Source organism: Phlebotomus papatasi, chromosome 2, assembly GCF_024763615.1.
Source record: "Phlebotomus papatasi isolate M1 chromosome 2, Ppap_2.1, whole genome shotgun sequence".
Lineage (NCBI taxonomy): Eukaryota > Metazoa > Arthropoda > Insecta > Diptera > Psychodidae > Phlebotomus > Phlebotomus papatasi.
Window position 1 is genome coordinate 59,538,710 of NC_077223.1, and position 15,040 is coordinate 59,553,749.

Here is a 15,040-nt window from a genome sequence, read left to right on the forward strand (position 1 = left end):
TCCCTATTCCCAATCCTTCCTTCCTTCCATGGTCCTTCCGTCGGGGGCAGGGACTATGTCCCACGCTCCCCTGTGCCCTCCGGTGAGGGCACTCCATCGGTGGTTGGGTGCATGGGATTGGGGGAGGCTTCCAAGTTTGAAGGATGACCCAGGCAGCTCTGGTGTATCGGGAGACCCCTGGGTGGCTCAAATGGGTGGCTGTGGTGCTGGCGGTGGAGTAGCCCACAGACGGAGATGTTTTCTCCTCGAAGGTCCGTGGTGGAAGAGATGGAGCTGGGCAAATTTTTCTCTTAGCACTCCGCAAGTCCTCCAATTCTCTCCGCTTTGGGCGACCTCGTCGCCTCGTCATAAAATCACCACCAATACACTCCGAGAAAATGTTGCACACGCAACAAGTTATACATAAAATGGTCAAATATTATAGTTATGAGGCACGAGTACATCTGAAAAACGCTACTGGTAGACCCAGGGTTTCGACTCAGAAAGTCGATAACCGCATTCTAGGTATCTCTGATAGTAACCCCATGATGTTTGCTTCAAAAATTCAGAGTCGGCTGGTTACAGAAGGCATACAGGCTTCAAAACCAACCGCAATTTAATGAAAGTGGTAAGAATAATTACTTGGTTTGCAGGTTTCCATTGGTAAACAAAACCAATCTGGTTAAAAGGTTGTAAATTCACTTGGAGCATGCTAAAAACGTAAAAATACAACCTCTTACGCAGTTTGGTTTTACCTACCAATGGAATCTTGCGAGCCAAGTACCTATTCTTATATTTTCTTTCATTTTGAGTTTGATTTTCGAAGCATTTGAAGCCTGTATGCCTTCTGTAACCAGCCGACTTTGAATTTTTGAAGCAAACATCATGGGGTTACTATCAGAGATACCTAGAATGCGGTTATCGACTTTCTGAGTCGAAACCCTGGGTCTACCAGTAGCGTTTTTCAGATGTACTCGTGCCTCATAACTATAATATTTGACCATTTTATGTATAACTTTTCATGAATTTCCATAAAATTTGGCAATTAAGCGACGCCGATTCCTTCCAGCAGTATCTCTGGACAATATCCCACCTTTCAACTTTTTGTAATTTTCCATTATAAACTAAATTATGAATTATCAAAAAACTGATTATTTCTTGTTATTTATCATCACTTTTACACCTATATATTAGATGAGATCATATATTCTGTCAGTAGAAGAGGTAAAAAGTTTGGAGTGGTATATCTCAGCTCCTGATGAACATAATTGGATGAGTGAACTATTGTTGGAAAGCTTGGTTCATTAGCTTTTAGAATCTGGTATACTTAATCTGCTATGGATAAACCATGGTCATCCAGAACCATTTATGTCGAAGAAGACACTTTTTGCAACGTCTTTTTTGACCATTCACTGCTGGGACCGAGTGACCCATAATTCTCGCACTTGGACTGTTCGTTAGAGGAACTCAAAGGGTATAATTTGTAGAAGAAACTTTTTTTTTGGACATCTTACTTTTTTTTATTCATCGACTTTTGCAAGAATTTTAACATTTTATACGCATAGAAAAAAATGACAGAAATCCTTCTATCTCATTTTCTGGACAAACTAATGAAGATATCGACTTGGAATGTTCTAAGTACTCCCCCATAAGTTGATCCAAGGAATCCAAATATCACATCAATTTCATCCCCACGTCTATCCTTCCCCTCCAGAAACCACTCTTTTAGGATTTTTGTAATTTTTCCCTTGCGTGTAAAATGTTAAAATTCTTGCAAAAGTCGATGAATAAAAAAAAGTAAGATGTCCAAAAAAAAAGTTTCTTCTACAAATTATACCCTTTGAGTTCCTCTAACGAACAGTCCAAGTGCGAGAAAAGTAGGTCACTCCTGGTCCCAGAAGTAGATGGCCAAAAAAGACGTTGCAAAAAGTGTCTTCTTCGACATAAATGGTTCTGGATGACCATGGTTTATCCATAGCAGATTAAGTATACCAGATTCTAAAAGCTAATGAACCAAGCTTTCCAACAATAGTTCACTCATCCAATTATGTTCATCAGGAGCTGAGATATACCACTCCAAACTTTTTACCTCTTCTACTGACAGAATATATGATCTCATCTAATATTTACCATTGACAGCCTTAAAAATGTACAAATCCACCATTTGCCTATCAAATGACATAAGCTCAAAATGTAACCGGTTTACATAAAGTTGGTTGCACGTTTTCACCATTTTGAATTAGTTTTTTTAATGAGGCAACAAACTTTTGATTTTTCAAAAATGACCAATTTTTGGAAAACAATTATTTTTGATATGAAATAAAATTAATTATTTTTTTTGAAAATTATAAATAATATCTACGGATTACAAGGAATTCATCTGCAAAAAGAAAAATTTGGAAAAGTATTTTTTTCTATCATTTTTTTCACTTGATTTCTCAAACATCCATTAGGCAACAAACTATTGACACTCACTGTATGTTCTTATAGAGATAAAACCGGATTCTGAAAGCGACTAAAATTCTCTTATCTAATTCTGTAATAATCGAAAAATCAAAAAATCTTCAAACTGCCATTAAAATAGCGGAAGTGCGAATTGTTTATCAAACATTGCGAAAATATCATGAATATTTGTCAAGGTTCTCAAGTATTGCAAAAATGTTACAAAAAGACTCGTCAAATCCGAAAACAATACCAAATTAGTGACTAAGAAAACTTTTCTTGGCGAAAACGCGTAACCTCTTAATATTTAATATGCCTTGTCGCTTGAAAAATGGTTCGAAAAATCACAAAAAATACAAAATGTAAAAATATTGAAAAAAATAAATAATAAGAATTGTTGCAGAATAATATTGCAGAGAAAAATAAGGTAAAAATTAACTTTACACCATTTTTTCTTTTCCGAGTTCCTGTTGAAATTTTACTTATTATTTTCAAAAAAAAAAGCGCAAATTATAAATGAGAATTTTTGAATTTTACTGAAAAATATATATTGATATGAATAAAATAATCTTTGTCGAATCAAATAATCTCCGAAAATTCACTTTAGCATTATTTGACAATTTTCAAAAATTTATGAGAAAATATTTATACGTATTTATAATTGAATTGGTGCAAATGCAAAGGGCTTTTTTTTAAAGTTTTTTACTGTAATAAAATATTAAAGAGAAATTTGGCATGAAATGCCGTTGCAGTTATTTAAGTGTTAAGAGGAGTCGCGACGAATAAATCAAAGCTTATAACAATGTTATTTAATTGTTTATTCATTCATTTAATTTATAATTACTTCAGTATTCAGTTTTTTTTGCGACCAAAAACAACGCGCGGAAAGCCAAAAAGCGATTTCCACAAAGAGGTTCCACACGAAAATCTCACCTGATTTTCTCCGACATTTGTGGATACGGAGAGAAGGCAGGTGGAAAAAATAGGCGAAAATGTCACGAAGAGAAGCTCGCGTAAAATCTTCTCTCACAAAGTGGAAGATACGGCTCTTGAAGTATGTTATGTCAATTTGGGACCCTCTCATCCTTAAAGGGTTAATCCTTAACCCTTTAAGGACGAGAAGCTTTCCGCTGAGCGAAATTCAATGAAATCAATTTTCCCTCGATATTTTAGCCTAAATAACAGATTTATGGTTAGAAAAAATTTTTCCTATCCCTAGAAGTCCTGGAAAACTATGGGTCATATATGACCCAATCGTCCATAAAGGTAAAAGCACAAAATTTTCCAGACGACTAGTTTACTCGTTTGCTCTGTTATTTTTGAAGGATAAATAACTTGAATATATTTGTAATAATAAAAAAAATTAGAGTACGAGTAAAAATTAAAACGATCAAAAATTAATATAAAAAAATATCTCATTCAATTTTTTATCTTAAAGTATCTTGAAGAGTGGTACACTAAAACAATAATTTTTATGAAAAAATGTATAATTGTTTACTTCAGTTTTAATTTTTATGATATTCATCGAAACAATTTCGAGTACTTGTAACACAGAGATAAATGTCGCATGCCTCACAAATACAATTGGTCTTATAATCCTTTTTTTCTAATCAATTATCCGCACCACATCGTTTCCAATTCTCGCAATCCCGAGAGTATATAAGCGATTGCAGTGTATAATGCAATTGGTTAAGGTCGTGTAGCATGTCTAGCAGAGCGTGGCCTCTAATAGCTCGGTTGGTAAAAAGCACTCGTTTAGAAAAAATGAAGTTTTATTCGGAATCCAATTTCTCTATTATTTCTATGTTGTAGGAGGATACCTTTCAATGATAGAAGTACTTTGCAATTTTTTTTTAATGTTAGGATAAATTTGTTTGCATTAAGCTGGATTCACATGATGAAAAGTTGCATAAGAAATTTTGCTTCGTAGTTCTCAATTTAATTCCCAACTGTTCCCAATTGCGTTTGAATCAAAGTGCGCGAAAGAAGCAGTTGTCAAATCAGCTGTGCGGCGCGTCAAACATTGGTTTTTTGTTCGCGAAATGGTGAAAATTTGTGAAAAAATGTGGAAAATACGGGCTACAAAGTGTTTCAGATGTGCCCTCTCCTCTCCCATCATATCAGTGTTGTGGACGAGTTTGGTGTGACACTGAAGGATGTGCCTCTCACGGGAAAGCAGCAGCAGCAGCAGCAAATTGGGAAACTCCTCTGCTACTCTACACCAGAGATGATGTGAGGAGTCAAGGATCTCCAGAATCCGAGAGAGACCTTGTAGGATCAAATGGTGAGGAATCTGCTGCGACTTTATGCCATCTCATCTCCTCCAAGAACCCTGCCACATTACGCTAACGATGTGCTGAAACGAGGATGTCCGGAGGATCTTGAGAGATCAGATGGCGAGGGATCTTCTGTGGCTGTGGCATCCCATCAGGACATCTTCTTCTGCAGGATCCTGGGAAAGTATCTCACCAACTGTGATAAACAAGTAAGATATTACAATCATTATTTTAAAAATGGAAAGCCAGAAAAAATAGATCCAAGGGGCAAATAATTTGTTGGATGTGGTGTACAAAGAAATGTTGAGTCTCATATAAAAATTCTGGAAGTGTTAAAGAACTTATCAAGAGAAATAGTGTACACATTATTGGAATTTTGAGACTTCCAAGTGTTAGGGGGTTTCTCAATCAGAAAAATAGTAGTACATTTTTGGATAATGGCAATATAAAAACGGGTTCAATGATTTAGTTGTAGTTTGCGAAAAACACCTGAGCAAAGTTTCGGGGGCTTACCAACTAGAAAAAATCTCGAATAAAAATTTAAAAAAAAATATAAAATATAAATCATTATATTTTCACAATAATTTTGACATAAATGAATTCTCTAGACTTCTTCTTAATCTTTATTTCACGTTTTCTTCTGTATCGCTATAATATATGTACACATTCTTTGGTTTTTTTTCAATCGCACAATAAAAAAAATAAAGGAATTTTCTGGCCTTTCCTTGTCATTATGTTATAAAAAAAATATATCGATATATTTAAAAATTGCTGTTTTTCTTTTGCAGGAAACCGAAACCAGAAGTGACAACGAATTGCACTACAAAAAGAAAATTAAAAAAATTATATTTTTGTAATTTTATTAAAATAAATTTTTCAATTTATGTTTTTTTGTTTATTATTTAAAAAATATGTTATCAAGTGAATATGAAGAACTACACAAAAAGAAAAATTTCAATTGAGAAAAGGATTTTTAAAATGAATGCTATTGCAGGTAAGAGCAGATTTATTTTATTGTACTTATTTTTTAGAAATTATTAGTTCTAAAATCTCAAATCGATTCTAAATATTACTATCCTCCAGTAGATCTTGAAAAATTTGAAAATCTATTTGAAGATCCAAAAAAAAGACTTTCTTTCTTAATACTTTCGCAAGGTAGCTGAAGTTGCATCCTGTTTGAATTTCGAAGTGCTCAAGTGTCAAGATATGATGGTCTCAATATTGTTGCGATGCTTACTGTTCTTGTCCAATTAGTCAGTCACTCCATTATCACTGAGTAACTCTTGTGCCAGCTTTTTAGTGTGATATTTGATAAAATTTTACAACATTGTTCGAAAATTTAGTATGAAAATTCGAATTTGAATTTGAATTCCTCGAACATGAACGACTTTTTGTGCAAATATAGTTCCATTTCCCTTTTATCCAGGACACTACTTGTGCTTGGGCTCAATATGATTTAAGTTGCGAAAGAAGTTCTTTATAGGATCAATTCTAGAAAGCTTCTGGAATTTTTTTTAGAAACAAAATATAATATTAAATTTTTGAAAATCTAGGATTTATTTTAGAATGTTTCCAAAATCAACCAGGAAACTTTGTGGATTGGGTGTCAGCATAAACGGATAAAATTATATGTAAACTACGCACTCGTATAGCTCAAACCAGTGCTATTTAAGCGTAAAATTTGTACTGCTTAAGCTTGAAATTATCTAAATTGTGTGTAAAAACGCGCCACAGCTTACCCATAAAACGGTTGAGACGGTTGAGTACATTCATAAAGCCAGTATGAATTTAAGCATGACAGTATTCAGATCACATATATCATCCGAACAGTTTAAGCATAGAACTATCTGACATAACTAAATCCCAGCGAATCCTTTACATAATCTTATCCATTTTATGCTTAATTTACATACCTTTGACTAAAGGTGAGAGGCCATTAAGTTCGTACATAGCCAAATCAATTCCTAACAAACTACAAACTCGTTCGGTACCACTCATAAAATATAACTTTTCGATGGTTTCTATGTAGATATTTTTATTGTAAGGTATTTACATGTATATTTATTGAAAATTTAACTATTTGTAAATTTATATTTCAGTTCACGCGTAATTATTTTCAATAAAAATTATTTGTGACGTGTAAGTTATCTCGCGAATTACGAGAGTTTCCACGCATTTCAGGAGAAATATCTGCATTTTGTGAGTGCCAGAAAACATTAAACCGTGCTTGTAGTGTGTCGTGAACTGAGTTAGTACTCATACAAAGCTTTCTGAATTTTAGTCGTAGGTGTGTTCAGAACAGCTGTGTAAGTTATATGAATAATCTTGATTAATTTGTACTTAAAATCAGCGGATTTACACAGAACCTTATGCGATTTGTGCTGAATCTATGCAGCTTTTACATAAAATTTAAATTTTTTTGACTTCATTTGTACCGGTTTATGCACAATGTTAACCGTTTTATGATATAACTGTGTGGGTTTACTCGTAATTTTAACCGTTTTATGTTTAGGCCTGTACCTACACACTAGGAGGAAAAAAATTCTTTTCTTTTTTTTAAAGAAGAGTTCTCCGTTCATGGTACACTGTTAAAAATAAAAAGATCATGATCATATTGATGCAAATTGGATCCTTTTGCAAAGAATGAATCAAATTTCAAACTTTGAATGCACATTTATCATAATAAAACATATTAGGCTTTGCAGAAGTTATGAACAATTTTTTGTAAATTGTTTTCTGACCGATTTTCAGAAAATTCTACAGTAAATCCTGAATTTCTAAGGTTAAGAATATAAAACTCTAATATTAACCCTTCACATTATGTAGAATAAATCCCATTATTAAAAAAAAATAAGCGACTTCTTTTTTAACTTTAATCACATTTAGCATCGATTTGAGATTTTAGAACTAATAATTTCTAAAAAATAAGTACAATAAAATAAATCTGCTCTTACCTGCAATAGCATTCATTTTAAAAATCCTTTTCTCAATTGAAATTTTTCTTTTTGTGTAGTTCTTCATATTCACTTGATAACATATTTTTTAAATAATAAACAAAAAAACATAAATTGAAAAATTTATTTTAATAAAATTACAAAAATATAATTTTTTTAATTTTCTTTTTGTAGTGCAATTCGTTGTCACTTCTGGTTTCGGTTTCCTGCAAAAGAAAAACAGCAATTTTTAAATATATCGATATATTTTTTTTATAACATAATGACAAGGAAAGGCCAGAAAATTCCTTTATTTTTTTTTATTGTGCGATTGAAAAAAAACCAAAGAATGTGTACATATATTATAGCGATACAGAAGAAAACGTGAAATAAAGATTAAGAAGAAGTCTAGAGAATTCATTTATGTCAAAATTATTGTGAAAATATAATGATTTATATTTTATATTTTTTTTTAAATTTTTATTCGAGATTTTTTCTAGTTGGTAAGCCCCCGAAACTTTGCTCAGGTGTTTTTCGCAAACTACAACTAAATCATTGAACCCGTTTTTATATTGCCATTATCCAAAAATGTACTACTATTTTTCTGATTGAGAAACCCCCTAACACTTGGAAGTCTCAAAATTCCAATAATGTGTACACTATTTCTCTTGATAAGTTCTTTAACACTTCCAGAATTTTTATATGAGACTCAACATTTCTTTGTACACCACATCCAACAAATTATTTGCCCCTTGGATCTATTTTTTCTGGCTTTCCATTTTTAAAATAATGATTGTAATATCTTACTTGTTTATCACAGTTGGTGAGATACTTTCCCAGGATCCTGCAGAAGAAGATGTCCTGATGGGATGCCACAGCCACAGAAGATCCCTCGCCATCTGATCTCTCAAGATCCTCCGGACATCCTCGTTTCAGCACATCGTTAGCGTAATGTGGCAGGGTTCTTGGAGGAGATGAGATGGCATAAAGTCGCAGCAGATTCCTCACCATTTGATCCTACAAGGTCTCTCTCGGATTCTGGAGATCCTTGACTCCTCACATCATCTCTGGTGTAGAGTAGCAGAGGAGTTTCCCAATTTGCTGCTGCTGCTGCTGCTTTCCCGTGAGAGGCACATCCTTCAGTGTCACACCAAACTCGTCCACAACACTGATATGATGGGAGAGGAGAGGGCACATCTGAAACACTTTGTAGCCCGTATTTTCCACATTTTTTCACAAATTTTCACCATTTCGCGAACAAAAAACCAATGTTTGACGCGCCGCACAGCTGATTTGACAACTGCTTCTTTCGCGCACTTTGATTCAAACGCAATTGGGAACAGTTGGGAATTAAATTGAGAAATAAAATCATGCTTATGAAAAAGTTCTATGCAAAAGTACATAAGTCTCAGCCAATCAGATTGCTCCATTTTGGTTTATGTATTTTTTCTTATGCACTTTTTCATCATGTGAATGAGCCCAAAGCTTAGAAAAAAAAAGTTTCGAATCATGAAAAGGTTGGATATAATGCATAAATCCTGAAGTTTTTCTGTTTACGTAATTAAAGAACTTTCGTAAGAGATTTAGATTATATATTTTTCACTTTGGATAAAGTTATCCAAGTTAAATTTTCATTATTTCTTTCACAACTTTGGATAAAAATAAAAGAACTTTATTAAATAAATTGATGATCTGTTTTTAAAATTTCAAAACGTCTATCTTACAATAATTTTTCGCACTTTGGATAAAGATATGATTTTATCCAAGTTCCACTAATTTGATTTTTATTTTAAATGAAAAAATCAATTGTTTCCTAAATAATAGATATTTGTAATTTCTTTTAGTTACGACATATCTATCCAGCAATTTTCTGGTAAGATTATCAAGATTTTTAATTCTGTCATTCTTGATTCATATTTATCTAGAATAGTCGTTTATCTAGATTTGTTTCTTTAAAAAAAATGCAATTAGTGTCCTTGTTAATTTATCCTTAAGAATCACTTTGGAAAATTTGGATAATTTTCTTACTGTGGATAAAGATTTATTTTATCTAAAGTTCTAGATAAATTCAATTTTATTTTAAAATAACGACAAGTTTTATCCAGAACGTTATCTAATTTAACCGTTTGTTTTAATAATAAACGCATCCTTAGCTAATCATTTGCAAAAAAATGCAAATACAAGGAAAATGCAGATAGCATAGTTGCTGATTCAAGAGAAATGATTTTTATGATACTTACAATTTAACGAGGATCAAGATGCCAGGAATAAGGAATCCAGGTCCCTGGAGCTTATGGGCCTTCCCCACCATTCTCAATCCCAGCAGGAAAAGAGCCGTTGCTGAGAATGAATTTCCCAGTATCCTGAGGACTCCCATCAGGAGGTCAGGAATGCCATTGGGAAATGCTATGCCCCCAATAACTCCCAGCACCGTCATTAGGAGGATGGGATTGAAGAAGACAGACTCGATGAATTTTGCCACAGTGAGAATCCTGCCCCTTAGGAAACGATTTCCCGTGGATTCTTCAATTCTCGGGCATCCTACAGATCTAACAGGTTGTTCTTCGACGGACTGCTGCCTCCTAGCCCTCATATTGGACATTTCCATCATCACCAGGCCAATGGGATTGAGAATGGCTAAAGAAATTGGTGCTACTAGGTAGAGATATGCTGCATATTCTGGATGAATTTTCTCATACAGTGCCACAACAATTGGATATCCAATGGCAAAATCATTGCTCTGAGTGCAGAAAATTGCCAATAATCCGGCTCTGCCGAAATTTAAGGGGCGCACAACTAACAGAGACACTGTAACCACGGCAAAGAAGACAATTGCCTTGGAAATGAGGATGGACAGGAGAAAATTCCAGTTCACTGTGTTCCACTGCAATTCAGCCAGGGACAGAAAAATAAGTGAGGGCAGTGCAAAAGTCCCCACAAATGTGTTCAATCCCTTGGATTCTGCATTTGAGATGATATTTAGCCGGCCGGCCATATATCTAAAAAAAACAAAAACCAATTGACAAAGTCAATTGCAGAAATGGCAGAAACTATTTCCAAGGTCTCAAATCATTCGGAATTCGTTCCGATTTTCATCAACAGCGAAAGGTATATCCTTGAGCAATTGTTAACTCTTGTCCATTCACGGAAATACTCTCTCATTCACACCCAAACCCCATCATCACGCTCAAATGTACTCTATCTATTACTAATCTCATCAATCTCATAATAAAATTACTCAAGTTCAACATACTTTTATTTTATCGATCGCAAATGCTGATTATAAGAAACTTCATGGAATCAGTGTGCAAATACACACATTTTATGACTTTTTCGTACGTGCTATTTGCTGTTGAAATAATGATTAAAAAAAAATGTTAATTCAACTTTTTCTTAGTGAAACCGCACGACAAATTTACAATACCGATCACTTTAAAACACGTAACAGGGGACAATTTTTCAATTCAATAAAAAAGAAGTATAGTCATCATTCGTTGAATATGACGAATTAACTTGGAGAGGAAAAATACAAAATATGGTATTATTATTTTTTTAGCAAATCTTTGCCAATTATTTGCAAACAAATATTTAAGTTTGACAATTGGCAAGATAATAAAAAGGAAAAATATCAGTAGATAATAATCCATCATTACAGGATGATCTCAATTTTTTTAACATTTTTTTTTATTATTCAGAGTTTTTTTTGTATATTCCGCGGTTCAGTAAACTATTACCGACTGGGCTCACTATTTGTAGAATAGGAGAGGGGGATGGGATGCTTAAGAGCCTTTCGACTAATGTCTTTTTTTTTCGTACGTAAAATAATTTCGAATTGAAGTCCAGAGAGAGCCAATTGAACTGCACCTTTCTTTCAAAAAATGGGTGGCAAAGCGTTCTAAGCTTTGCGAAGCTCGAACTATACAGTAGACTCTCTCTCAATCGGGAATATGGGGCAAAATTTCATCCGGTTTAGCGATAGAATTGAGCGTCAAAGAATTTTTGTAAAATCCACAAAAAGCGCTCAATTATAAAGAATCACGATAAAATAGGAAGAACTACAGCGAATTTGAGCGAATTAGCTTCATAACTAAACGTGAAAATTGTCAACAAAATTTGTCGCCCGATTGAAAAAGAGTCGATTGTGTGAGAGTCTACTTTAACTTAAATGCTATTACCTCAAAAGTACTTTCGCATAATTTGCCGTAACCGATTTACAGAATCGATTGAATCACTCAAAAGATCCCCCAAAATAGTTTTAAAAGTAATTGGATTGATTTTCAGATAAAATTTTTTTATCGGTTATGAACTGGTTCCTATTGGACCTATTGGAACCTATTGGAACCGGTTTAGTTTTGTCGGAAATTCCAAGACCTTTCCAACGGGCCCAAACATGACCCTATTTGCTTGATAAATGCGCACTCTAGTGTCTTTTTAACCTTTGACCTTGAAAAACCGTTATTAGGAATAATTCAATGGTATTTTCGTCTAAGGACGAAATGTCCGCCTGGGTAATCTCTAAAACACATACAAAAATTAAAAAAAAAATCGCACATGATAATCAAGGCCAAAATACTGGCAATTTATAGCAAAATTTTTAGGTTTAGTTCTCTTTTATTTCGAAAAATAATGAATTTTAAAATTTTCAATTTGTCATATTTTGCTGCTGTTTTCCCTATTATACGGGACATCGAATTTGGCGAATTTAGTAATCGGAATTTAAAGGGCATTCTTTCTAAGAGATTAGTTATTCAAATGGCGTGTTTAAAAAATTTATACACATTTTCAACGTATTTTTTGCCACACAATTTAGTGTTAACACTCGTGACTTAGACTCAAAAGTACTTTCGAATCATTTACCGTTTACCGTAAATCTTACCATCTCTCAAAAGATCCCCCAAAATAGTTTTAAAAGTAATAGGATTGAATTTCGGATAAAAATTTTTTATCGGTTATGAACCGTTTCATTACCGATTGGAACTGGTTTAGTTTTGTCGGAAATTCCAAGACTTTTCCAGCGAGCCCAAACATGACCCTATTTGCTTGATAAATGCGCACTCTAGTGTCTTTTTAACCTTTGACCTTGAAAAACCTTTATTAGGAATGATTCAACGGTATTTTCGTCTAAGGACGAAATGTCTGCCTGGGTAATCTCTAAAACATATCCAAAAATGAAAAAAATCACACGACGCGTTTTCGAGCAATCCCAAAAAAAGTGGTTTTAGAGGGGAAAGGGAGGGATACGGGAGAAATGAGGGGCATGTTAACGATCCTTGGGTCGAGTTATGGGGAAGTCCCTCGAAGGTACAAAGTGTCTATCTCTAACCTTTTGGCCTCTAGGTCTAGTAAAGCACGGACGTACAGACACACGGACGGAATGACAAATAAACAGCGCTACGTCGAAAAAACTCAAAACTTCAGATTTCCAAAATTCTACCAAAATTGCTCTTTAGAGAGTAAGGAGTCAAAATGTATTAGATGAGAACATAATTCGTGTCAGTAGAAGAGATAGAAAGTTTAGAGTGGTACATCTCAGCTCTTGATGAATATAATTGGATAAGTGAACTATTGTTGGAAAGCTTGGCTCAATAGCTTCTGGAATCTGGAGGGGAATTCTGTAATGCTCTGGCAATGCCATATATGACAAATTGGGTTAGAATCTTAGGAGAGCTTTTTCGAAAATGCGATTCTGTAGCTGTGACATTGCCATTTCAGCTCACGTGGCATTGTCAGAAGTCACATATTTGAGTTTTCTGGCAATTCAAATGACAATGAATTTTATTGAACAAATCAACCAAGACGTACTGTATTTTCATAAAATCATCAAATAAAAGGATTTCATTAAAAAAATCAATGAATTGCATTTTCGAACTCATATGATATGACAAAAAAAGCTCGATTGGCATTGTCAGGTTTCGAACTTGTGTGACAATGCCATGAAAATTATAGAATTATCCTACTGGTATACTTAATCTGTTGTGGATAAACCATAGTCATACAGAATCATTTATATCGAAAAAGTCACTTTTTGCAATGTTATTTTTGAAAATCTACTTCTGGGACTTGTAGGGGAATTCTGTAACCGTGTCACAGTGTCATATGACTGATTTAAAATTTTTTATGTGATTAATCCGGAAAAAGTAATTATTAATCAGACTTATATCAGTTACTTAAGGTTCTTAGAGCTCCTTCCAATGGTCATTCGATGCTCCACTGGACTTTTATGTTGCCCTGTTCCCGAATTTTACAACACAGATTTGTTTTATATGACATTGTCATACTGTTACAGAATTCTCCTTTTGGAGTGGCCCACGATGCTATCACATGTACTGTTTGTTAGAGGGTCTCAAAGAGTATAAATTTGTTGAAGAAACTTTTTTTTTTGGACATCTTATTCCCATACTTTTGGGAATATCTCAAGAAATAAACCATCGATCCTTTTCATTTTTGGATATGTATGACCAAGGCGAAATTTTTGGCCTCAGACATCAATAACTTCCAGACTGTGGCGCCTCTACCGTTGGTCAAACGAAGTTCAAATGTTGTAGAAAGTTATAGCGCTTTGTGAGACCTTTCATTTGCACCCTTATTCGTCAATTTCGGGCAAACAGAACCGGAGGTATGACGTTTTGAATATCCTGAACTTTGACCCCCCGCCCATATCACCGGTTCTATTTTAACTACAGCGCATCCACGCCACTTTTTAGAAATTTAATAGCCGAGACTACAACACACTAAAATTCGATCAACTTGCACATCGTTTTTGAGAAAAATGAGTTTGAATTTTGACGCTGTGGCAGTGCCACTTGTGGTGACTTTTTGAACTTTCATCTGAAAGTACTCATTAACACGAAACCAAAAACCCAAAATTTAGGTCAAAATGTTAATTAGAACCGAAGATACAGGCCGGTCAATTTTCGAACTTTGACCCTTTATACAGAGGCGTGCAAGAACCGTTGAAACCGAATAAACGTCAAATAAAACATGTACGTCAATGGTCAAAACGCTACCAGAACAATCTTATTTTGACGTTTATTCGGTTTCAAACGGTTCTTGCACACCGCTGCTTTATAGCTAAGGTCAGAGGTCATGGATCAACTTAAGTATTTTTTTGTTTGATAGGTATAATCAGCGGCTATAACATACTAAAATTTTAGCCGGATGCACAAAGGAATTTTTGAGTTATTTAACTTAGAAAATAGAAAAATCTTCATTTTAATAATTGAGCCCCTGGCGGTAGTTTTATCAACTTGTGATGTTAGAAGAGGAAGTGGCATTTCATGAGGGCTTTCCAAAACGCCCCTAATTTTTAAATTCTGACAAATAGAACTGGAGATATTGTCATTTTAGGAACTTTTTTTGGATCCTTATAACTCCATTGAGAGAAATTCGAAAAAGTTAAAATAACATTCC

General features: G+C 34.1%; 1 protein-coding gene across 2 annotated transcripts in view; it reads right to left on the reverse strand.

The window, feature by feature from the left end:
- LOC129801925 (integral membrane protein GPR155) overlaps nt 1–15,040 on the reverse strand; it is a 31,635-nt gene that overhangs the window by 12,500 nt on the left and 4,095 nt on the right. For both annotated transcript variants that reach the window (XM_055847404.1, XM_055847405.1), the window contains exon 3: nt 9,871–10,629. In XM_055847404.1, the coding sequence (XP_055703379.1) occupies nt 9,871–10,629 (759 nt within the window). The remainder of the gene's footprint in view (nt 1–9,870; nt 10,630–15,040) is intronic.